The 25231-nt window shown below is 40.7% G+C and overlaps 1 protein-coding gene across 1 annotated transcript in view; it reads left to right on the top strand.

Moving 5' to 3' along the window:
• Positions 1-23747, top strand: part of arb2a (ARB2 cotranscriptional regulator A) — a 163308-nt gene extending 139561 nt beyond the window's left edge. The window contains exon 11 of the mRNA XM_085425261.1: positions 20962-23747. Within this exon, the coding sequence (XP_085281387.1) occupies positions 20962-21119 (158 nt within the window). The 3' untranslated portion in view covers positions 21120-23747. The remainder of the gene's footprint in view (positions 1-20961) is intronic.
• Positions 23748-25231: the final 1484 nt, after the last annotated feature.

The raw sequence follows: 25231 nt of genomic DNA on the forward strand, positions 1-25231 counted from the left end.
AAGAGTTGGCAGTTCGTCTTGTAATCGGAAGGTTGCCGGTTCGAGCCCGGCCCGGACAGTCTTGGTCGTTGTTTCCTTGGGCAAGACACTTCACCCGTTGCCTACTGGTGGTGGTCAGAGGGCCTGGTGGCACCAGTGTCCGGCAGCCTCGCCTCTGTCAGTGCGCCCCAGGGTGGCTGTGGCTACAATGTAGCTTGCCATCACCAGTGTGTGAATGTGTGTGTGAATGGGTGGATGACTGAATGTAGTGTAAAGCGCTTTGGGGTCCTTAGGGACTAAATAAAGCGCTATACAAATACAGGCCATTTACCATTTACATAGACTTACTCACCACTCAACACACTTTACACATACAACAATTTATTATATGCATATTAACTTCTTCCTCACATTGATGGCCAAGTTGGAATCACCTATTAAGCTAACATGTGAGTGGGAAGAAGCCAGAGTTGTATTGCTATTGTAAACATACTGTTGGAGGGAACAGTGTGGCACAACTGATGTGCACATTTTATTGACAAAACTCGTATCGGGCACGTTGCTTTTGAATTCCTCCTGCCTCTGCAAGCCATTTTGCAACCCGCTTCCACTGCAGCTACTCTTTTCCATGTTATGTGTTTCTTAACCAGTCTCATGTCTGATGTCATGGAGTTTTGATGCTTGTTTCACTTATGTGGAGATGTTATTTGGTACAAGGATGGCGGCTAGAATCCAAAGTGTACTGATTCTATACTGGTTTTAGCTAATTTGTCTGACCCTGTGTGGGAGCAGCATGTGCCCTAGGCACCAACCCAACCAAGCACAATGAGCTACATCTGAAAGTGCAATCATATCCCCTCTCAAATGTTTTCACAGAGGTAGAGAAGGGAAGAAAGATGTATAAGGAGCCAACAGGGTTATGCTCTATAAAAAAAGAGCTGGCAAAAGTTTAAAACACTCTTGGCTTTTATTTTTTCTTTCTTCTTTTTTTTGTTCAAAGAGATTTGATCATGTGAGCATTTGCGCTTAAGCTTATGTATGTTTCTCTGTCTGTGTTTCTGTGGGTATATGATATCCATTGTCTGTGTGATTGTGTGTGTGTTTCTAATCGCAGTGACACACATCTCCTTTATGAGAGGCACATCACACTACAGATGACCCCATTGGATGGCGATGGCCCTTTTAACTACAGCGCCCTGATGCAATCCGCTGTAAATACATTAAACCAAGCTGCAGGAGAGGATGCTGCTTATCTATCCTCTCTGGCTCTTTTTCCATCTCTCTTTACTTCTCTTGCTCTAACTCTATCTTTAGCTCTTACTCACCATCACCTTCTGCTTCCCTCTCTCTCTCATTTGGTTTATAACTGTTTTACTTTTTTTTATCCACTTTCTAAAGTTTCAGGTTTTGCTACTCTTTGAAAACGTGTCTGAAAGTACTACATGCAGATGATTCTTGGTTTATAAATCCACCTATCCAGTTTACCGCTTTTTCTTAATTTTACTGCCTGTTACCACCTTTACCTCATCACAACTCACCATTGCTGGACACAAGTCTCACTCCAAACCTGCTCGCAGGTCAGAGGGAGTGCCAAAGGTGCATTGAGTGACGTGGCACTCTGGCTGACCCCTGGTAGCTTGGCAGGGCTCCCTCCCTAATGAGATTAGCCGGGTAATGCAGACTCTGTGTCTGTTTCTCCTGCTGCCCAGCCCAGCCCACCCTGGGGCTCTTTATTTAGCCACCAGCAGGACAGGGTGTGCCAGCATTTGCAGGTCGAGGGTAGGACAGGACCCCCAAGCCCACTGTCCTCCCTTCCACCCAACATATTTATCTGACCTGCCAAGTCTGTGTTTGTAGCGTCATGATTATGCTGTTGGATTGTTTTTATGTTTTATTGTATTATAGATATTCTGGCTTAGCATTTCACTTATTTTGTGTTTACCTGCACCATCCCTACTCAGGTTCATTTTTCTTTCTATACTTCTTTCTGTCACCGTTTAGCAAATGGTTAAAAGTTCTCTTTAATGGCTGGGCTGTACAGCGCAGGGCAGTGATCAAACAATTTCCTGATCCCTTGAAACACACACACACACACACACACACACACACACACACACACACACACACACTCTGCCCCGAGCACAGTGACCGAGCAAAGAACTCAGGAACCTTGGCTCTCATGCATGGTGCTGGCTTTGATGAGCGCTTACAGCAGCATAAAGTGCATAGCTGCTCACTGTACCGCCCCAAAGACACAGACTTACACAGTATTACGAAAGCCTTGGCAGCCAAACTCAAACTAGTTAAGTACCTAGGAGGCGAGTTATTTTATCTGTATAACAATAACCCTCTTTGCACCTTCAGCCCGTTTTCCCATTGTTTAGGTGACTCAAAGAGATGTTATTAGTACCTTTTTAGCAATGAGTAAGTTTGAGTGCCAATTAAACACCTCCAACTTTGTCACCATGAGGGTTTTTATGAGAGGGTCCTTAACAGACAAGGGGCCTCCCATGGCACAGGTGTGCCCCCCTCAGTGCTGGGGTCACGTTTATTCTGGAATGTGTGACAGCTCCAGTGAGTCTGACAGCCCATTCCAGGTGTCCAGGTGTTCTTTCTTTCTCTATGTAATTGCGTGTGCACACACAAACACCGGCTTGGCTGAGGCCCTGGGGCACAGACAGGTTCAAGTTCCACCCAAACAAACATTATGCACAATTTCATTAGATGTGTGTCTATGTGTGTGTGGATGTATGACTATGTACATATGCCTGGCAGAAGAGTGTGTAACCAACGTACTTACACTGGATGCCCTCTACGCTCATCATTTACACTGAAGGATTATGTTACCTAGATATGTCAAAGTCTGCTTTTGTGCCAACAGTCAGCTTGCTCTTTACCTTGTGATTGCTCTTGATCCCACAGACAACAAGTTCTGACATTTGTGTCCTTTCTCCTCTCTGTCCAGCTGAGAACACAGTGGAATAATGGGTTGTCCTGAGCTAAGAGCAACATTTAAAGAGGTGGATTAACTTTAACCCAAAACAGATTCTCTGTTTTTCGGTTGCTTTTTCAAATACATAGGTCAAAACATAAACATAATTGCTGCCCAGTTGAGTGTACAAGTAGCATAGTTAAGCAAAGACCTTGTCCATAGATGGTACGTCACCCACACATGAACTCTTCCTTTGTAGTCAAGTCATTAGTCTGATTTTATGCAAATGGAACATTTTCCTCATCTTCTAAAACTTGTTTATATCTCCATAAGTCCCTGGTATTTCCTGGTATGTCTATAAGCATCATAACTGCTCTGTTACCATCTGGACCTTTGTGTTCCACATTTTATTGGTAAAATAAGGAAACTGGCATTTCTCCCTTTCTCTCCAATTTATACTTAAACTGTCTAGTAGAGTTACAATAATTGTAAACTGTCGCATTTTCCGTTTACTCAATGATGTTGTCTTTCAGATTTTATCAACAACAGTATTATCATACCCCTTAGATATAGTAGTTCTTGTAAACTGCACTGCACTATAGGATTATATAGTTTACTATTTATAAGGGTCTTGCTCATTTCCCGTCCAGTTTTGTTTTGACAGAGTGCGTGGTATGGTTAAGGAGAATGACCTACGATTATATGAAACAGTGCTCTCCATTTTATGTAGCTCAGTTGCAGTACATTTTACACGAACTGTAGTGCTCTGTGAGATATAAACAACAGAAAGCCCCATGAGTTTGTAAAATACTTTTTATGATTGCAAATTAGTGCTTTAAAAGAAGACTTCCAGTGTGTGGTGTGATATGAGTGATCAGGTTATCTGTGTCTACCATTATCCAGGTGATAGGATACGGTGTCCATTTTAAGTTGCCCTAGGTGGCCCATCAATATCTAAAGGGACAATCCCTAACCATGTGGAGGCGGTTTCTGATCTGTAGCCTAGTAAGATTTGAAGCATCATAACCAAACTAGTAGGGTTTGGTTATGATGCTTCAGACTTTACACACTGTTTCTGTAGTAGAAATCAAAAAAACTCCGTATCGATGTTAAAGGTCCTACCCAGATCTTCAAAATACTTCCTTGCAAATTTTTTCCTGGTCAAAACGAGTAAGGTTTACTTTTTCTGAAAGACTACATATATTTCAACGCTGGAAAGAATGCAATAGAAATCTGACAATTAAAGAGGAAAAGCTGAATTTTAAGGATCTCTGTGTCATTTGGGAGACAGCGCATGAGAGCATGTGAGGATAAAAGTGTCAAAAGGGTAAGAATCAGATAAACAGATTAAAATAGAAAAGACTAAACTATGCAGAGACAATAAAAAAAAGACATTGTAAGTTATACAGAAAACAGAAATGAGCAGCCAGAGAGACAGGAGCATGGAGAGCATCCCTCTGGATGAGGAGATTGGAACATCAGACTGTAGGGTCTCTTATGGGACAGCCATAGACAGAGCACGCTCCCTGCTGCACGCAGGAAGGGGAAGCTTTGCCAGCATGGAAAACACACAAGAGAAGAAGGAGAGATGAGTGAAACAGGGAAAAAATGCATTTCTCCCCAGAGATGAAGTGGGAATTTTCTGCTAGCACAAACACTAGAGACAGTGGAGAAAGAAGAGGGGAGGAAATGGCAGAGAACAATATAAAAGAGAAATGACTGGAGGAAGGAGGAAATGGTGGGAAAATTGATCTAAAGGGTTCTGGCAAAAAGGGGAGAGGCTATACTTTAAAGAAGTACATATACACTGATGTGTAATATAAAAATGTAGTATTAATAGACCATTCATAAAATATATGTCTAGGAATAGAGATGTGGTGATTGTATATGAGTCACAAAATCCTTACAATCCGTACATGACTACAAAAGATGTTTGAAATTGTAATGATAACTGCAAATGTATGATAACACAAAAATTTCAGTTTTACTCTTAAGTTGTTACTAAAAGTTAAAAAGTACATTAAAGGTGATCAAATGAACATTACACTACATTCTATGACTTCATGAATTTCTGACAATATAATATATTCAGTAGTTTTGCCTCTGTATAGTGAAAGGTGTGTTACAGAAGTGTTATAGTAATTGTTAAAGAATTACAGTCAGTTTTTTCATATAGTCATGTTTTCAGAGTCTTAAAAGTAATTGGGCAATTGTGTCACAACCAGTTTCATATCCACACGAGGCCTGTCCCCTTATTGTTCTGTACTGAATTAAACAGAGAAGAAATCTGCAGTTGATTCCAAGTGTTGAACTTTAATTTGGTAGCGGTTCATTGCAACTTTGAACTTGAGGTTCAAAGAGACGGTGACGTAAATGGAGGAAGCCGTCATCCAACCGAAATAAATAAACCTATCAGAGAGACAGCAAGTGTTTCTACATTCTTATAAAGAAGGAATCCAGTGGCAAGCTCAACAAGCTCAAACAGCCTGGAAGATCACATTAGACAACTAAAATGTGTGATCACAGGATTCTTTCTTTGCGTAAGAAAAACCCCTTTGCAACATCTAACCAAGGTAGACGTATCTTTTTTTACAGTTAAGATATGCCTCGGTGAATGGAAATTTAGAGGGTTTGGAGCAAGGTACAAACCACTGGATATACTTGAAAACAAGAAAACCGCATTAGACTGGAAAAAATGTGAAAGAGCCTGCAAGCTCTGGAGGAAAAACAAAACAAAGAAGAACAACATTTCTCATTTTTAATACCAAACTAATAGTGGATTTTTAACATTACATTGTCTTCAGTCATAGGATACTGATCATCTTAAAAAAAATGCGAAAAATACATTGCTGTGGATTAAATTACATAAATATATATAAAATATTTTAAATGTGCTCAACCTGAAACATTTGCAGAAGAAAAAAAATCAGCCTACACATTAATGCTGCAGTAATATAACACAAAAGACGTTTGCAGAACATTTAATACCTTTAAGTAAATTAGCTAGTAATAGTTTTATGCTTGTACGGTTCTGAATGTAAGACTTTTTCTTGTAGTAGATAGTGTGGTATTATCATAGACTGGTGGGTAACATTACACTGTGGCATCAGGAAGGACATCCAGCATAAAACTCTGCCAAATAAAAAAATGTGTTGCTACCCGCTGTGGTGACCCTGTGTGATAAGGGAGCAGTCGAAAGTAGTATTACTGTAGTACTGATGTAGAGGCCCTAATCATTCCCAGTGTTTTTCAGCTAACAGCATTCTTATTCACTGTAGAAGTATTGTTTTAAGACTTTTAACTGTAAGATGATCCTCACACTTCTTTAGCCTGTAAAGTATGAAGAAAAGTGAAGATGTCCAGGCAGAGTGCAGCAACAGAGACTTTTAGGCAGCAAAAAAACCCAAAGCACAACATGGTATGATATGTTTTATATATGTAAAGGAAGACATCATTAAAGTAACCAAAGTGGCTATGCATTGCACTGCAACTCAGAGCGATTGGGTCTTTAGAAAAGCTCTGATGGGAGGTCAAAGTGTGCAGCTGTGAAATGGAACATTACTGCTCACCACCACAGCAATGAATACAGAAAGAAACTTTAACAGCTGTAACATATGAGGCTTCTTTTGCAGCGTGCAGAGTGTACATGTCTGTGCTTTTTGCAGAGACGAACATAAGAATGCACGTGCATAAGTATGTGTCTAGGACAGGCAGTTTTTCCCTTTAGGGGGAGAAGAGGACGGAGTTAGGGAAGGATTTAATATGCTACTTTAGCCCTTGGGGCTGTACAGTTGAAAGCCAATGCATGAGGCGTGCAGAATCACACCAGCCTACATTACACAGTGACTGGGGTTGTAGTGGATATGATTAGTTGGGGGTGAGTGAGGTGGGAGGGGGTTGTAAAAAGTGAAATCATATCACTTAGCAGCTGAGTGCAGATAAAGCTGTGTTTGAACTGGGAGGCATAAATTATACATTGTAAACACAGCATTGGGAGACCATGGCTCGTTTAAATTATGGCAGAGGGTAGATTTTCTCCTCTTTCTTCCTTCCCACACTTCTGTCTCTGCCTCTCTCACTCACAGTTTTCTTCCCTTTGCTCTCTGCGTGCAGTCCTGCTGACTTTTCTACCTCATGTTTTTTCTTAAACACCTGCCTTAACAAGCAACTTCATCTTACACCTAATGCATACTCAGTCAAATTATTCAGGCAAGGCATTTTCTTCTGATTTTTCTACTACAAGTTTTGTATTTTTATTTGCTGTTTAAATACAGTTTGAATGTGACCTTTGGTCCTTTGGTTATCGAGAAGAGCATTCCACAGGTCATGGGTGGAAGACAAAACAGTGTAAGCAGCCTAGCGAAGCTCACTGTGATGATCAATGTTCCCCTCTTGCATAGTTCAAGTCGGGCGCCTGTTTTGTTTTTTTTAAAGGTGCCTCTGTACCTTCTGAAAAGTGCAAGGTTATTGATCAGTTTATTCTATTTGTCATTGACTGCTCTGGAACATCTCTCTACTCTAAAGTCAATAGTGGAGGATTGAGAGGGTGAGTGCCTCCCCTGACCTGGCCTCTCTCAATCTCTAACTTTGTCTCATCCACTATTACCCCCCCCCCCCCCCCCCCCCCCACACACACACACACACACACACACACACATGTAGAGTGACACCCAAAAAAACACACACACACAAACACAAAATGAATCACTCTCTCTGCCCATTGTACCACACCTCTGATCCCAGCTGCAATTTTGATTAATCTTTAAGTGCCACAAGGTCAGGACAGGATTGTGTGTATATTTGGTGTTGGCTGATGCTGTCAGATAAAGATCTAAAGCTCTGCTGAGGTTGGTGCTCTGTTTCTTTTCTGTGTATGTCTTTGTGTACACAAAGAAAGGGTGTGCACCCACCCTCCCTGTGCCAGGGTGGATGTTGATGTCTCCTGTGAAGGAGATTGTGGCCCGTCTGAAGGAGGGCTCAGTGTTCCTGCCTGGTTCTAGTGGACACTGCTCATGTGTTTGTCAAGTATGAGAATCATTGGGGCATTTTAGACCAGGGCTGTTAAACAGAATACCCAGGTCACAGAAATAATCCCATAAGGTGAGAGAGGATGTGACATCAGTAATACAACAAGCTTTTCTAATTAATATCAACAGCATTATTGGGCTCTAATCTCTCATTACACTCTGATTAAAAGTAATGTAATGTAAATATTAGAAATACCTGCAAGATCCACAGTGAATACACAATTGCACACATTGCTTTATAAATAGTGTGATACAGATGCTATGTTTTGTCTGTTTCTGAAGCATGACAACGCTTTCCCTGCACAAATACATGGATTTTATCAAAATGACTAAGGAGGCTGGATTACATGAAGCAGTGTTCTGGTCTGGTCTGAGTACAGCGTCAAAGTTTTATTGGATGGGTTTTTTATCAGACTTGTATTAAAGTCAATTCCGTGTTGGAATAACATTAATATTCTTAGATACATAATGTGATTCTGTGTCCATTATAAGGTGAGTGGAAGATTTGAATATGTCTAGTATTCCAAGTGTAATCGTGTACTTCTCTATGTCTTTGCCGTTGTGCGTAACCATTAAAGGTTTACTGTGTATATTTCCTTTATTTTGGGGTTATGAATTAGCATAGCTTAGTTCCTCAGTGCTTATCAGTGAGCGTTCGTTTTAGGACTTAGTTGATTTCTGAAGACCAGACTGGGGGCTACAACCCCTCGCGTCTCCACGGAGCGAGAGGAGATAATTATTCTCTTTCTGACTCATACATTTCAATGAAAAATGCATACAGCTGGGACTAGAAGCAGCTTATCAAAAGGTTAACTCTTCCCCACAGTTGTCTGTGTCTGCATAGGGGAGCATTTCTGACGACAGTGGCAGCATCGTCCAATGCTGCCACTTTGTGTTTTCCTGCTGTTTTGTTTGGATGTTTTCAACATTGCTATGACCCGCCAGTGGCCCGGTGCTTTGTTTTCCCAAAGTTAACTTTCAATCAAGAAACAAGCCAGCTGTTGTTTGTGTTGTGTTCTGTACATCATTTCTTAAGCAGCCATCTGAGTGCAGCAAAGTGATTCTGACATGAATACATATGAGTTCTTAGTTATTTTGTGTTATCAACATTCAATGTATCTAATCAAACAGTGACATTACATGCAAACCAGTTTTCCTGTTTTGTTAATTATAGATTTTACACAATTTTTGACAGCCAACATGATGTCAGAGCAGGAACACTTTTCTTGCCAAACATAGTACGTGCAATGCACTGTGTGTAGTATGCATATCATTGTGCTTGATAGCTCTTTAGATCATCTCATTGAGATTCAGAAATCTCTTGCCTTTTCACCTCCACATACACTGTATTCCCACATACACTTCTGTCACTCATTCATTCACACACACATACACATAGACACTTCAGGCCTTATGGGGAAGGAGCGCTGCCTGGGAAAGTGATAGCAAGAGAGAAGAAGCTCTAGAGAGTGAGTTATCTCTTTAGATGTCATTGAGGGGTGCCTCTTTTCTCTCCCTCTCCTTCCCTCTATCATTTTCCTTTTTCTTCCTTTCTGCTTGTCTCCCTCACTCTCTTGTTCCCACTTGCTCTCTCAAATCATGCCTCCAGTGGTATTCAGACAGTCCAAGGACAAACTCGAGATATGCTGGGAGCAATGGACTGTCCGTCAGTTTGTGTTTATACATGTTTGTGTGTGTGTGTGTATGCGAGAAAGAGAGTAGTTGATGTTGAGTCTTTGAAGCTGTTCTTCCCCTGTCCTAACAGGCTAGAGTTTCGTCCCTTTGCATTTAACCTCACGATGCTACATTCAGGGGTTAAATCCTCACAGGCAGGCATAAAACACTCCCTGGGTTGTGGACACACATAACAAGACATTTCAATATTTAAAATTCACCTAGAGTGCCAAGAGCTGCACAGCTTGCTATTGTCGAGGTCATGCCCTTACATTTCAGAACTGTTATATTTATTTCATTTTATATTTATTGACTTGTCAAGGTGACTGTCATGGAATAAAAAGACTATTTACATAAAAACTGCAACAATTCTGTTTTTGTTTTATTATGTATATTTTTTTAATTATTCCATATCAAAGCTGAACTCCAATGTAATGTGGTAGTTGGCTTGTCTGACTAAGGTTACGTCCACACTAGTCCGGATAGATTTGAAAACGGCGTTTTCGTCTGAAAACGCTCCGCGTCCACACTAGCGTTTTCAGTCGTTTTCACAGAGTCGTGCGTCCACACTGAAACGGATGAAAACGCTTACGTTCCAGTCCTGCGCATGCGCAAAAGCGAGTGAGAATTAAAGAATTTGAAGAAAAGCTATCTGGAGCATGTACAAACTGATTTTCATCTTTTTTAGGGCAGTCAAAATTGAGAGCAATCAAAACAACCGCTGTATAATGCACTCCGCTATCTTTGTTTATTTGGTCACATGACTGCATCACATGACTAAAATACGTCATCGTTTTAGAAAGTCTGCGTTTTCGTGTGTCCAAACTGCGACGGGACAGCTGCATTTTGAAATGTATGCGTTTTCGAGAGTTTTTAAAACGCTAGGTTTTTCCTTGAGGAAAGCGCCGTCTCAGTGTGGACGAGAGGTCAAAACGGAGAGAAAACAATGCATTTTCAAAAGAAAACGCATTAGTGTGGACGTATACTAAAGCACTGTCAAACAGGCCAACCCAGTCTGCGACCCTGAAAAATGCATACAAATAAACACCCACGCCTTCACACAAAGCCAACCAGTTGCATGACCTATTGCCTCATGCCACACACATACTCTCAAAAAATCTCTCCCGGAGACAGACTTCTCTCTCTACGTGTGTGTGACGCGGTAACTCGACGCTCTCAGACAAACAGGGGAAATCCTCTTTGTCTTGCCATGTCCATCACTGGCCATCTCACTATCCCGATGTATGTGGATGTCTGAAAACCCTCCCCCCAGCCTCCCCAGCCAGGCTCCAAGACCAATAGATTTATCCAACACGCTTCCACAAACACATGCACAGGCCCCCTTGGCTCCAGGCATGTTCCCCTGACGCAGGGACACACAGACAGGAAGTTTGAGGAGCGGTTTGTGACAGTTTAGTTCTCTTAGAACACTTCAGGTTTGACCCTCTCTTGACCAGGCGGCTTCCTTCTCCTCCATCTCTCCGTAAACAACCACATCCCTGCAACTAAAAGCGTGCTGGCTCACCAAGTGTAATAACATCATTCATGTTTTGATGTGGGGCGGAACGTTTTAGTGAGCAAGGGAGGCCATGTGGCGAGCGAAAATGTGTGTGCCTTTCCTTTTCTGGGTTTTCTCTGATTGCAGAGATGACAGATCTTTGTCATGAAGAAAAGCAAGTTAACCTGTCACCTTTGCCAGTCTTCTCCACCCACTATTTAGCCACTGTGTGTCTTTAAAACGTGCACACATACATGCACTAACAAAGCACGCACACACGTTTGCACTGATCTTGCTGAGTGTGTGTCAGCTCTATTAGCACATTCCCAGATAGAGCCAGCGTCTTCTTATCTGTGGTGACCCATTAATTACACTTTGTTCCATTAAGTGATCTATTTCAGACCTGCCCCACCCTCAACACCCACTCTCTGCTATCTCCACCTCTGGCCTGCTCCTCCCCCACCTGAACTCTCTGCTCTCTTTTTGTCTAACCCTTCGCAGAATACACGCACGCATACATACACACGCACACACTTTTCTCTAAGTGTCGGCAAGCATGGAATCACAAAGTCAAGTGACAAGTACTTCTATGCTTGTGTCGCATGTGTTTGAGGCAAAAACATGAAAAAAGAGGTTCGTAGACAACTCTTGGTTGCAGGATTTCAACGTTGCATTTCTCTCACACTAGACTCTTAGACCAAATTAGAAATCAGTCTAGTGTTCATATGTTCCACAGCAGTTTTCTCACTTTTTTGCCCTCTACTCACTTTATTGATCGTCTTCTCTAACCCAGCTCTGTTTTGTATGTGTGAAAGTTACCAGTATAACTAACTCTTGAGCATACATAAATATGATATATATGCCATATGTCACATGAATGTGAATTTTTGTCTTTGTACATGCCAGTAGGTTTGTATTTTGAGTTGTGTAGTTCTGATATCTATTTTTATATGTATATTCCCACTGCACCTGGGAGATGCTAAATAGAAGTGTTCAGTCAAGTGTTGGTAGAAGGCCACAATGAAAATCTGGCCACAAAATGTGCCTTCAGTTCAGTATGGTTAAGTGGAAATGTAAATTTGGAGCAGCTACACTAGTTGGATCATTTGCACTACTGAGCATTACATAGAATGATACTGGTAATATACAGTGTCCTATCAAGTATAATCCTGTGCAACATAATTTAAATGTCACAGTTTAAAAGTGTATCTTCTCTGAATAATTGTATTATATAACTTTACTTTACTCTAATGTAAGCTTAAAAGTGTAGATTTATAGTATTAATTATATTTTCCCCACAGCAGGAACTTACTGTCACTTTAAAACAACACAAAGCTCTTTTGTTTGATTCAAGTCTGGTGATACATTTGGACAGGTCATGCTTTTTTTTAACTTCTTTTTTCATTATAAAGTCTGCTGTGATTTTGGCGGTATGGTTTGGACCATCATCATATACTGGAATTTTCTTCTCCTGTCAAGCCTGTGGGGACTGAGTCATCATGTTAGCCAGTATTTTTGTGTATCAGCAGGTATTTATAGTGGCATGGCATCTAAAAACGTAATCTATCCCAACGCCTTTTGCACTCATGCATCCTGATATCATCACACTTACACCTCCATGCTTTCACTGTCAGGGCTATGCATTCACGCCAAACATGTTGGACCCCAACATTGTATTATATAACTTTACTTTACTCTAATGTAAGCTTAAAAGTGTAGATTTATAATATTGTTGGAACCCAACATGTTTGGCCACTTAAATTGATCTTGAGCTGGACAAAGAATGTACACATTTTCATTAGGCTTATTTTCATCTTCTTTAGCAAAGTTTGTACTGACAGTTTCTAGCTGATAATAACAACCTTTTTTTTTAAAAACATAATCCATATAGTTTTATGTAGTGCAATGCTTTGCACATTGTAAGCTGTCATATGACCCCAGGGGCAAGTCTGATGGTCCATTTTTCATGGCTAAATAGTGTTGGTGTGCTATGGTTGGCATCCCTTGAAGAGGATATCCATAGCAGCTCTGATTAGCGATAGTTAAGTAGTTATGTACCTCTTGATTAATGTTGCTACCGTGTTTTGACTTTTTAATGGCTTGTTTTTCTTTTTCTTTTATGACCACAGATCTTCCTATATCCTTTTTCCATCTGGTACAAGTCTCACAATGAAATTTTAAAATTACTCGAGCAGTTCTTTTCCATGTGGGGGCCTGATGCAAACAAGTACTTAAACTGAGCTCACAGGTTGAAAATTGTTGAATTCATATCTTCATGGAATTTGTCCAATAAGAAATCAAATATGTGTTCAACTTGTGTGTCAGTGATCACAGCTGTATCCAATTTTGTTGTTTTTACTTAATACAGTGTCCCTAAAGGATTTGTTTCTTATTCATAAGGGAGAATACTATTGTTAACTTAATAGCACAGTCATTTAAAAATGCTTGAATTTTAAATTGTTTGGCTTGAAAGTAATAGTGCACAAAGGTTTTGTCATATATGTTTATATATGTATATGTGTCATTGTATATCCCACAAATGATTTGCATCCACAACACAAAGATTATTTCCATTTAAGCAAACTGCTAGTCATGGCAATTGTATCTACAAGGCACTTAATACTTTTTTATTGCCAATATTACCGGCGATGTTGTGAAGAAACAAGGGATTTTTTTGTCGGTGTATCCAATGTAAGCATCAGGTGTAGTGTGATAGAAATATTTATATGATTATGTGGTTGATATAAAGAAAACAAGTGGGAGACTGCTTTACAAAGCATATTGATATATATACTGCAAATTCTCTGCTGCCAGTGTATACTGCTTTTTAGCTGGATAAAGATTATACCATGCATTGCATCAATCTTACACTAGTACTGTTAGTCCCCTTGCTAGATTCTTCTATAGACCTTAGGCAACATGTGTTGTGAATGAGAATTGTATGAAGGTGTGTGCGATCACCATAGCCTTGTATGAATGGGGGTTCTCACACTCAAGGCTGTCTATTCTGAGACCACAGATTCTGAATGCGCCCTGTCTTTCTTACAGGTGCAAAGGGGGCCTCTCTTAGCCCTGTCCTCCTTCAACTCTTTTGTGACTGAGTGATGTGTGTATTTCTAATATCGTAGATGTGTTGGTGTGAGTGTGTGTTTCTCTATGCCTGGTGTTGTCTTGGAAGTGCAAGAGAGGTTTGTGCAGCAGATTTTACTGCAATAAAGTGGACTATAGCTGTTTGTGTATTTATGTGAATGAGGAGTGAATGAAATGTAGCGAAGTAGTAAGTTTGCAGTCTGGCATTTAGCATATTCTCTTGTGCGCATGCTCTAACCCCACTCCATCTTTTCCATCCTGTCTGGCCAAAGTTGCCTGGCCTAACCTACCCTTCGCAAGGCATTGTGTGTGTCAGTGTGTGTGTGTGTGTGTGTGTGTGTGTGTGTGTGTGTGTGTCCGTGCTTAGTCCCATTTGAGTTGCACATATATGCATGCGTGTAGTGCCTCCACTAATGCACAGTCTTTGTGGGGGCCTCTCTTTTCAGCCATGCTGCTTTTGAGACACGTTGTGCCTGGGCATAGAAACAAAAGCTCTCCATTGCCCCTCAATAGGCCAAAAACAAAACCGTGTCAGGCGAGCTAGCAGCCCCCGAGTGTTTGCCATTTAAGTCCCAACCAATGGTGGCGGAGATGGAACAAAGGGGCCGGACAGGGACGGAGGCCTGCACTGTTTACAGTGTTAATGTCTGGGTGGCACTCCCAACAAGGCCCTTCCATAAACATACATGTGCATGTACACTCGGTCTTTTTCTCTTTTTTTATGTGTGTGTGTGTGTGTGTTTATGTCACATATTCACACTGAATCAACAGGTACATATGCAGACCTTATACTATGTTGTAAAATTCACACACAAAAATGGAATTAAACTTGGACATGTCATACGGGCATAAGAAAATTTGTGTATCCAACTGATAATTTTGACATTTTTTTTATTACCCAACTAGGCATTTACAAATTTATACAATTCTTAGTGTTTTAATAATTAGAGAACAGAAGGTTCAGACTATACTGTCAAAACTAGTTCATATATTTTAAATAGCTTTGTCACTGACTCTATACTAATTTTCTTCTTGCTTTGTCACCATAAATAAATTAGCAAGCCAACTCTTCCAAATGGCATGCAAATGATGCCCCCAATTCACATATGTTTAAAGTTTTAAATGTTTTATGATAATTTTGTGGTTCATTAATTTCATTTGTGAATTTAATTGAATGATTTTATTCTACATCTTACCAATTGTTTCTGTAAGAGCTAACTGTTGAGCTAGCTTTTTTCCACATTAAACTTGTAAACTTGAGTGTAGTATTTAGATAGATAGATAGAAAAGGTGCATACAAAATATTGATTAAAGCGACACGCAGATGGCTAAGCACATATTCCAAAATATCTCAACCCTTTTAAGCAGAGATGAGTAAAACAACTGACATTGAGAGGTGCTGTAGAGGCAAAGGATTATTCAGGCTTCGATTTTTACTGAAGAAGAGTCAGGAGAGTCTGACACTGGTATCAAATAGCCTGCACAGTCCTTGGACCAGGGTTATCTTGTAAATACTCTGCTCCAAGTCCATAAAAGCAAGGGTCCTTTATGACGGCCAAGGCCACTCATTCACATTAAAATAAAAAAAGCACTCAGTGCAATCTCAGTGTCTCTGTAGGGAGGAAACATAACAGGCTGGAGGGATTAACAAAATGAGAAGTAAGTAATAAAAAAATACAGAATTTCACCGTCTTTTGTGCAGTCTTTGTTGTCACAAGTTCCACTCTCCATATGAACTACTTGAATTCAAAGTAGCTTATGTGTGGTCATGATTTCAACCAGTTAATGTGATATCCTCCGCTCACTGTGTTTTCACTCGGTTTTGTTTCTCTATGTCTCTCTTCTGTTTGCATTTTATTCTAAGTAAATACAGAGCCCCCTCAGCGGCCCCTGTAGGTACTGATTCAGGTTTCTCATCTCTGGATGTGTAATGAGTTCTGCCTTGTTTTTGTCTAACAACAACACACAATAATAAGCAAAGTAATTAAAAGCAGTATGAGAGAGACGGGGGCTGGGCAGACCCCACTTACCAACAAGCATTAAAAATGAATTTAAGTCAAGAAGCAACAGTGGTATTACTGATTTGATGAAATGAGTTCTGTTTTTTAGTATTTTTGTCTTGATGTATTTATGGCTGTTTCTGCTCCGATCAAGCTGATTTTTATTTGAAGACACACAGTGTAGAAAAAGTCTGATTATTCCTGGGTTTGTTGTCTTCATCCTAAATGGAGATCAGGGAATAGTGGCAGGGAATGGGTGGGAGAGTAAAATTTAATTTAATACATTTTTTGACTGAAAACATAGTCTTCATGTTTTGTTAGAGGACGGAGCTGCTCTGGTGGTGTTGCAGACCACCTGTCACCTGCCCGGGCTCTCTTTGACCTCGTCTCCTGTGGCAACATGTCACACCCCCTTTACAGACAGCCATGTGGGACGAAATGACATTCTTGACCTTTAGGCATGTTGGCAAGCAAAGTGACAACAAGCATAGCTGACTGTATGTCAGTTATGTGCACTGCATGTGGACAACCAGACACACGCAAACACACAGTGCCAGCGCACACTGCGCACGTAGTCTCGGAAGATCATCTAATATCAGAGAGCGTCAGGGACAGAAATCCGATCGTCTGACAACCAGGATACAGATAGCGATTCTCCTCCGCTGATCCATGCAACAGATAGTTTCCACAAACAGCTGCCTGACTAAGGTTACAACCAACCCAGGCCCGCACCACAGTGCACTGCTCTACCTCACATCGAGATAAAACAAAAGCTTAGGTTACCGTCAATAGGAAATTGATAAGATAATACACTGTTTGTGGGGGTTTTTTTGTTTTTTTTGATGAAAACGTTGACAAGAGGAAATGAGAAAATGTTTGCTTCAGCGTGAAATAATATCATGTATATTAGTCTTGTTAGGTTTTCTGTTTTTTTTAAATATTTTCTTCCGTGATTATATCGTTGTTCATCTCCTTTTTTTAATTGAAGCTCATTAAATGTTTAACCCAAATGTCAGCATATTTGATTAAGCAGTCATAATTGTTTAAAGAAATTCAATTCTCACAAAGAAAAGTATCATCACTTTACATTCCCCCTGCCTCAAAGTACTCTTAATAATTTGAATATGGATTTATATTATAAGTGAGGCAAAGAGATATGCCCCCTTCACATCAGTGTAATTACGAATCACAAAAAAAAAGAGTTTGATTCAAATAAAATAGGCCATTTGTACACAAGCAATTAACTGCTGCGGCTTTAAATAATGTAGCCCAGATGGAACCTAATTATAGTCGGCATGCTTTGATTTGCACTTCCTGTTGGAGTATCACTCGGGGCGTCACTTTGGCTTTTCAGTCACCTAGCGTTTGTTTTGAAATTTGTGACAATCAGAGCCGATTACCATTTGTAACAGCATGCAGCGTTTGGTACGCAGGGAAGAAAGCATGGCCCATAGCTATGGAGGAATTTCCTTGTTTTCAGCTCAAAAATCTCCTCCTCTGTTCCCTTACCTCACTGCACACAAATGATAACAACTGTGTGCGTGAGTATACGTGTGTGTTTGTGCCCGCATGTGTGTATGTGTGTGTTCCATCCATGAGTAGACACTTACAATTGATGAATGTGTTTATGTGTGTGTGGCAGCATCTTGTAGCAGCGCAGAGTCAGAGGGAGATCAAACAGTCAGTCAATTACCTTGAGAGGGCTCCAGTGGCTGTGACAGAGAAGAGGAGGCCAAATATCCAGGATCAAATACTCTTCTCTGTCTGTCACATAATGAGGCAGCTTCACCAGGCTCAAACAACACACACAAAATGGTCAAACACAGGGCACTGGTCAGGCGCTACATTGAAACTGCTCCATGACTGGAGCACGGAGCACATAAGGGAGCTCTCAGCACAGGACATGTTTCTGTACCGGCTCTTTGCTGCCTTAGAGTGAAACAGGGAAACAGTGAAACATTGTCGTGTGTATGCGTTGCCTTACCTGTAGGTCATCATTACGTGCAATATTAATCTAAGTTTGTTTGTTTTTTCCTCCAGTGTAATTATAAACACTGTTAAAACTAAAGACAATTTTCTGTATTCCCCGTGACGATACCCAGTGTCGTGGAGCTCGACAGCATCATTATTGAAACGGCAATGAATGAAACCGTTATTGCATTTAAAACAAACTTTATTAGGCTAATGTCATTACTGTAAACTTGTTAAAATCTGTACATGCAACTTAATTGTTTCACAAGTACGAAACAGCTACACAGTGTACTTTAGTTTAAATACAGGATACAAGTTACAGTTAAAAAGGGTGAGCTCTTTGTCCATTGTACGCTGTTTTGCCAATACATAAAATCACTTCTTCATAAAGGAAAAAAAACAGTCTGCTTATCAGCTAATTGGCTGTTTATGGGTTTCCTTTACCCACAAGATACAGCCAGATGACACCATCGATTTCCACAGTTTTTAAAAGATATTACTTTGATTTGTGGTGTAGCTGACATAACTCTCGCTTGTCTTCTTCTTCTCCCTCTGTCTCTGCCTCTCTTCGCCTGGTCACTGGGGTTCCTCCTCTAAATCAGTGGTCACATCTCAGCTATGACAACATCCATTAGGTTCAACACGCTTTGGCTATTAAAGGAGGAATGGATGGAAGTTTTAAAGGCCTGTTTAAGTCTACATGAGAGTGGGTTTATATCTGTGTGTGTGTGCGAAGGTTGTCTGGGGGAGAGGATTTTATTTCAAAGCTTCTACCATATAGAAGGGGTGGAGCTTAACGCCAGAGTCACTGAAGGGCCACGGGCTTATTTGCATATCGGCACAGAGACACCCCCCTGGTGACCCTGAACTGCGATGGGATAGGGTGGAGACGCTGGCGGAATTCTGGAGTTCACCGCTAGTTCAAGATGAACTGGAAAGTGCTGCGGCATTGATCGCTTCTGCAGAAAAAAGAAAAGAGACAAAACAGAAGTAAAAATACAAGTGAGAGAGAGAACAATGAGACAGGGAGAATAGAAGAGGTGGAATAAAAAGATCACAGTGCCTCAAATTGGATATAAATGATAGATTAGAGGTGTGAGAGGGCTGTGTCTTTGTTTCCAGGGATAGGTGTTATGATGAGCCCTACACAGGTAGTGGAGTCACCGGGAGTGCTGGGTTATTGACTACCATGATTGCCAGGCCAGTAAATTTGACCCAAGGCACTGACTGCCATCTGCTTGCTATATAGCGTGCAGTGCAAACCCCTGTCTCAGAATGATCGAGAACCCCCTTATATACTCGTACGCGCAAATTACACACACACAAACATACCACTGGTACCTGGAACCCAAATTCCCTCTCAGCCCAAAACCCTATACCTGCTTACAATCATACACATAAACACACACACATGCACACACACCATCTCCATTAATGCTTCCAGGCAAGGGTCAATCTAATAAACATGGGGTCAGTGCAGTGGTCATCAGAGGGCTGTCTATGGTGTGAGAGCCTTTAAGTTGCTTCCTAATTGTATCCCGGCGGCCTTCTAGTCTAGCTTTTTATAGCTGATACGATGTGCACTGTGGGGAGAGGAGGAAGCCAGGATGGAAAGTGAAAGGCACTGAGAAAAGGAACCGAGGTAAAAAGGTATGTCTGTATATTGTAGAGATTCGATTCATTGAGAAGGGCTGTGGTTATCGACTTTTCTCTCCTGGGACCGTCTTTTTTTTTTTTCAAGCAGCTCTAAATCATTAACTGCTTTTTGTTTTTTAAATGCTCCCAGGAAAATTACAGGAAGTCATTGTAATATTGTTTCGAACAAATGCAAGTCCCTAAGAAGAAAAGGCTGCAGATGCAGAGGTGAAAATAAAGATTCACAAAAGAAAGCTCATTACAGCCACTCTTGATTTCCTCCATTCCTCTGTGTGCAAACATGTCTGAGATCCATCTATCAAAGTATGAAACCCTTAGTTTTATCTAATAACAGGCATCGGGTGAACTGCAGGACACCATTTTTCAGGTTCAGTTGCAGTCAGACGCTAACGAGAGGTGGCACAAACAAACCATTCCGTGTTACAACTAACTTGTTAGTTCTAGCTCAACTGGATGGCACAGCCAAGGTGTTCTGCCATCCAGTTGAGCTATCAAACTAAAAGGCTGGGCTGTGACACCCAAACCCTAAGGAACCTGACGCGCATGTACCAGATTTCAAGCTCCAGCGTGACCCCAACTTGGGAACTTGCTAACCTGGAGAAGGTCAGAGGGAAACCCTGCACTTCTGCCTCCCCCCGTCACTGCCAGACCACCTGATATGTTCACTAGTTATCGCTCTCCAACTTCTGTCTGGCCTTTTCTCAATTAGTCCTTTGGAACGAATGACTACCGCTCCACTGGTTTCACTTAGTGCACCCATTGTGTATATATCTAGTTTTGTTGGAAGGACCTCTTTCCATCTCCTTGGTTGTGCAGCGCTGTTGATTATCAGGTATCCGCTTGAATAACATATTAAGGCTATCCCATTGGGCTAACAGGTCATAGGCTGCCATCGTTCTCACACATAAGGGTTTAGGTCTTCACGGAGCATTGTGGGAGTTTGCGAATCTTACGAGACTAAAAATCTTATGTAATAGTGTCCGTTTCTTTTCACTTATTACGTTGCCATGGTGAGTATATAGAATGCAGAGCTTTAATTTAAATTATATTAGCACTGATCATGTGTTTCCTTTCATATAACATTACAGTCAGTAAATATCTTGGTATGCACTTGTGCTTATCTTTTCCACGCAGGCACAGAGAGGCATGAGCTGACTTCCTGGATGAGCTTCGACTCTATCTTCAGGTTCTTCAGTGAGTTCCATGCAAAAGAAGGCGAGGAGGCAGAGGAGACCTCCAACTCTGTTACCACACGCAGTGGCTCCCACAAAAACAAGCACCAAGATTTGTAGAGAACCATCAACAGTGACTCGAAACAAGAGGAGATTTGGGGAGGGCGCAGAGGTTAAAGTGCAGAAAAGGTCCTCTGATATTTTTTTTTATTTTCTCTCTCTTCCTCTGTAACCTCCTACCAGATTTCCTTCCCCACTGTTTTCCCCGAGTGTCATTTCTTCCTCCCAGCCCTTCCTGACTCTGCACACGCATAGCCTTCTTGTTGTAAGAGACAAGAGTACAGGGTCACTGTGTATACATCACAATAACGTTTTGCATTACTTCTGGTTGAGTGCAACTGTCAAAGCAATATGGGCCTGAGTGTTAGCGCTTCCCGTGGGCTGTGGCCTGGCTGCGGGTACGGGCCACAGCAGCAGAGATTAAGGTTGACAGGCGCTGTGCACAATGCGCTGTGGTGCACCTCTAATTGTCCTGACATCAGCCTGAACTGAGCTAATGCCCCGCCTGCCCTCCAGTCTGCACCGCTCAGTCTCCTCTCCATCATCCCCCCCGGTCCTAAAGCCTGGACCACTCACCCTGAAATTAGCTCATGCTGTGTGGTACATTGTGGTAAGTTTGGTATCATTTCAGATTTTTAAATCCTGTACCGACCGCAAGTATTTTTTTTAATAAGAGTGAATACTCTTAACTCTTTTGTTTAACAGCAGTTGTTTTGATTGCTTCATGATTATTGTTTGACTCATTCACACACACATAATCAAAAAAAACTTTTAAACCTCATTTTTCTCATTCAGATTTGTGAGTGTGATTCTAAGCTGTTTGTTTTTTCTTTTCTTTTTTTTTTTTGGAATTGCAGTTATTATAATAAGAAAGACTTTTCGTAATTTCTGAAATTTGAAGGCAGTGTCTCATACAGACACTATGACTATGATTTTATTTTTTAATATTAAGCCAATATTTTCTCAGCGCATGTAAGTGAGTAAGTGTTTACTTTAGTGTATCTATGAGTTTGATTTGCAAAAGTGTGGAGAGCTTATTTCTCTGGTTATTATAAATATATATACTTTTTCCTTTTTCTCCAGTTTGATATCCTTGAAATTGATGTCTGTGGCTGATTGGATGTGATGAAACAAATAAAACAAACACAACCTGTTCTGAATATGGAAAATTCAGGACACTGAGCATATTTAAAATCATTTAAAGTCAGGCATCAAAATGGGTTCGTGAGATATCTCATTTTAACGGGAGCCAGAAGTCAGCTCACAACACTCATAAAGCCTCAATATATTGCCTTACACATGTCATGAAATCCAAGATTTCAATATTATTCTAAGCCGGAATGATATTTCCTTAGATGTTGGAGAAATGTAACATATCAGTTTTTTTCCTCGCACCAAAGTACTCTTCTTGTGTACTTAGAAGTGACAAAGTCAGCTCCCTGCTCAGCTGCACATAATCTGACTGCGTGTCTTAAACATGATCTTTTTTTCCATAAAGCTGGTATGTTTTATAAAGCACTCAAGGCTTAATGGAGTGCATTTCTAATGTGTCATGGCATTAGTAAACCCCCAAATTGCATACTAAATCATATGATACCTTAGACACACATTCTCAAACATTCCTACCCTTTTCTATCCTTTTTTAAAACAGTTTCCATTGTTAAACTTCCGCACTGAACACTGAAATCCTGCCTTTTCTGCCCACTGTGTGTATGGTTGAAGGCTTTTGTGGATTATCTTTCTGCTGTAATGAGACAAGTGCGGCTGATGGTTGCAGGCCTAATTTCCTTTTAATTTGATTTAGATCTCTCCAGGTTTCAGCAAAAGAAGTTGGCTTATTATTTGATTTGATGAGTTTCATTTCAAGATATCTTTGCTCATCTTTCTCCTTTTCAACTATGATCAGTTCATTTTTCACTCTACAATTTGTATATTGTTGCCTTAGGAATAAACAAGATTCTGCTCACTGTTTTTTTTTTTTTAATAATATCCAGCAAGCCATATGTGAAGGGAACTAAAGATGTAAGAGCAGCCTAAATCCAAAGCACAGTTTGGAAATAAAAGGGGAATATTTTCGCCAATTGTTCTTGAAGTCATTATTTTTTGCAGATGGTTTATTATTTGTTGCATTGGATTGAGAAACACGCCTATTTTGTTTAATCACAGCACAAGCTTTTTGGTTTTATGAAACTGAAAGTTTCCTGCCAGGTTTCTTTTTTTTTTCTTGTATTCTGAAATAGTTTCATTCGCTTTTGATCCGTTTCAGTTTTGAAGGTCTTAATTATTTTCGACGCTTCTGCAGCACAGCAATTACTGTACTTTTACATGATTTCATTGTTGTAATAACCAATTAAAACAAAGCAAATAAACTTTAAATCTTGATTTTTAAACCGTGTGCTTCTCCTTTTTTCCTTTTCTCATTTTTCTTCTTCTTTGTTTTCTTGGAATGGACGCGCTAATCGTCCTGACTTTTTCACGGCTGGTATTGCGCACGTTACTTATTTAGAAAACCATAAGGAAAACTCCACAACGCAGACAGGCCACGACAGCTGTGAACGCGTCAAGTGATCGAGGAAAAAGTCAAGTGAAGTCACATCCGTTGTATCTACAACTTTCCAAACGTGAAATCAATACTAACCACCAAACATGCCTCTGCTACCAAACAGTCGACCACGTGTTTTGTCAGTTTTCTAAACTTTCAAAAATGTATATTTTACTATAGCTGTGCTGCTTTGTTTCTGTAGTGAAACGGGTCATAACTTTAATTGTGCATATTTTTTTTTTAAAAATCCTTAAAGGTAATGATATTGGAGACAGAGCGTTAAACTGAGCGATACGTGTGTCAGAGGGAAAACAAACTACAAACTGTAATGCCTTTTTTTTTTTTTTTTTTGGTCGTTAATTTAGGCAAACTGAGCCCCCTCTAACTCAGCGAGGTTTTACGGCATCATTTGTTTTCACACGGTGAAACCGATCAGGTCATTAAACGCCCCCTCAATAAATCTTTAGAAATCTTTTCCATTAACCCCCGAAACAACAAGTGGAACCAGGCGAGTCCCCCTCACACAGTGTCAGAGCGCAGATTAAAGAGAGGCATTCAATCACACACACACTCGCTCTCTCTCACTCGCGCTCTCTCACACACACACAAATGAATTAGGCTCGACTTTCCGTCTTAAATGTGTTTAGAACTTCCTCGGGATATGTATGTAACTTCACAGCTCTGCGATATTGAAAAGGCAAAACCCCACTCTCGTGTTAGCGAGAATTTTCTGAGTTTAATTAAATAACCCGCCTTCTGTCCACAGCAGTGATGTAGTGGTATCATAAATTAGGACCTCCAGTCAGTTGTCATCAAAGGCACCCGATTAATACACGTTTGGAGGAGGGGGGTTGTATTATATTTTCGACCAAGAATTAGTGCGCCTTAAGACTTAATTGTTCATAGACTGTTAAGTGTTTGGCTATTTTATAGATAATGCTGAAATATCGAAAGTTGCGAGAAAGCAGACAAACTTTCTCTCATTGGTCATTCACTTCCATGGGCGCCCCCATGACAACGACGATTTCTGTCAGTCAGTCAGTCAGTCTGGCGCTAGTTTACGCTTTTTCGGTGTTTCCTAAAAAAAAAAAAGGAGAATAAGTTGGACCTTGACGTTTGAAGGATTTCCAAACCAAAACCAGAAAGCCTGATTTCCTCTATCTCTTCCCTCGATAAAAGCAGGCCCAGCGTGTGAATGTATTGGTATGTCTGATTTGATTAAGCTATAAGGATTCACTTTCTCCCAGCTGGTGTCGTCAACTCGTGTAACAGACAGCTCCACACTGAATCATATCTGCAACAGGGGGAAAAAAGAAATAAAAAAAAATAACATCAGCTGCGGAGCTTTAGGGTGAAATCTTGCCAAACGGGGGGTCTGTGCTGTAATGTCAGCTTTTTGGAGAGAAGGGGTGGGGACCATGACATTAAAAAAAAAAAAGAAAAGAAAAGAAAGAAAAGTTGGGGAACCAGTGTGCTGCCACCGCCTGATATTTCAATTTTCACTTTAAGAGAGTTGTTGTCACGCTTGCTTGCTCCCGTTCCCTCTGATATGCACGCCATCCCTGCAGAAGATGAACTCTTTCCAAAGGAACCAGGCATTAGGCAAAGTTGGAATGTCACCCCTCTGACA

Source organism: Rhamphochromis longiceps, linkage group LG12 (genome assembly GCF_057381845.1).
Source record: "Rhamphochromis longiceps isolate RC_006_pf linkage group LG12, R_longiceps_female_GT1.1, whole genome shotgun sequence".
In the NCBI taxonomy this organism is placed as follows: Eukaryota; Metazoa; Chordata; class Actinopteri; order Cichliformes; family Cichlidae; genus Rhamphochromis; species Rhamphochromis longiceps.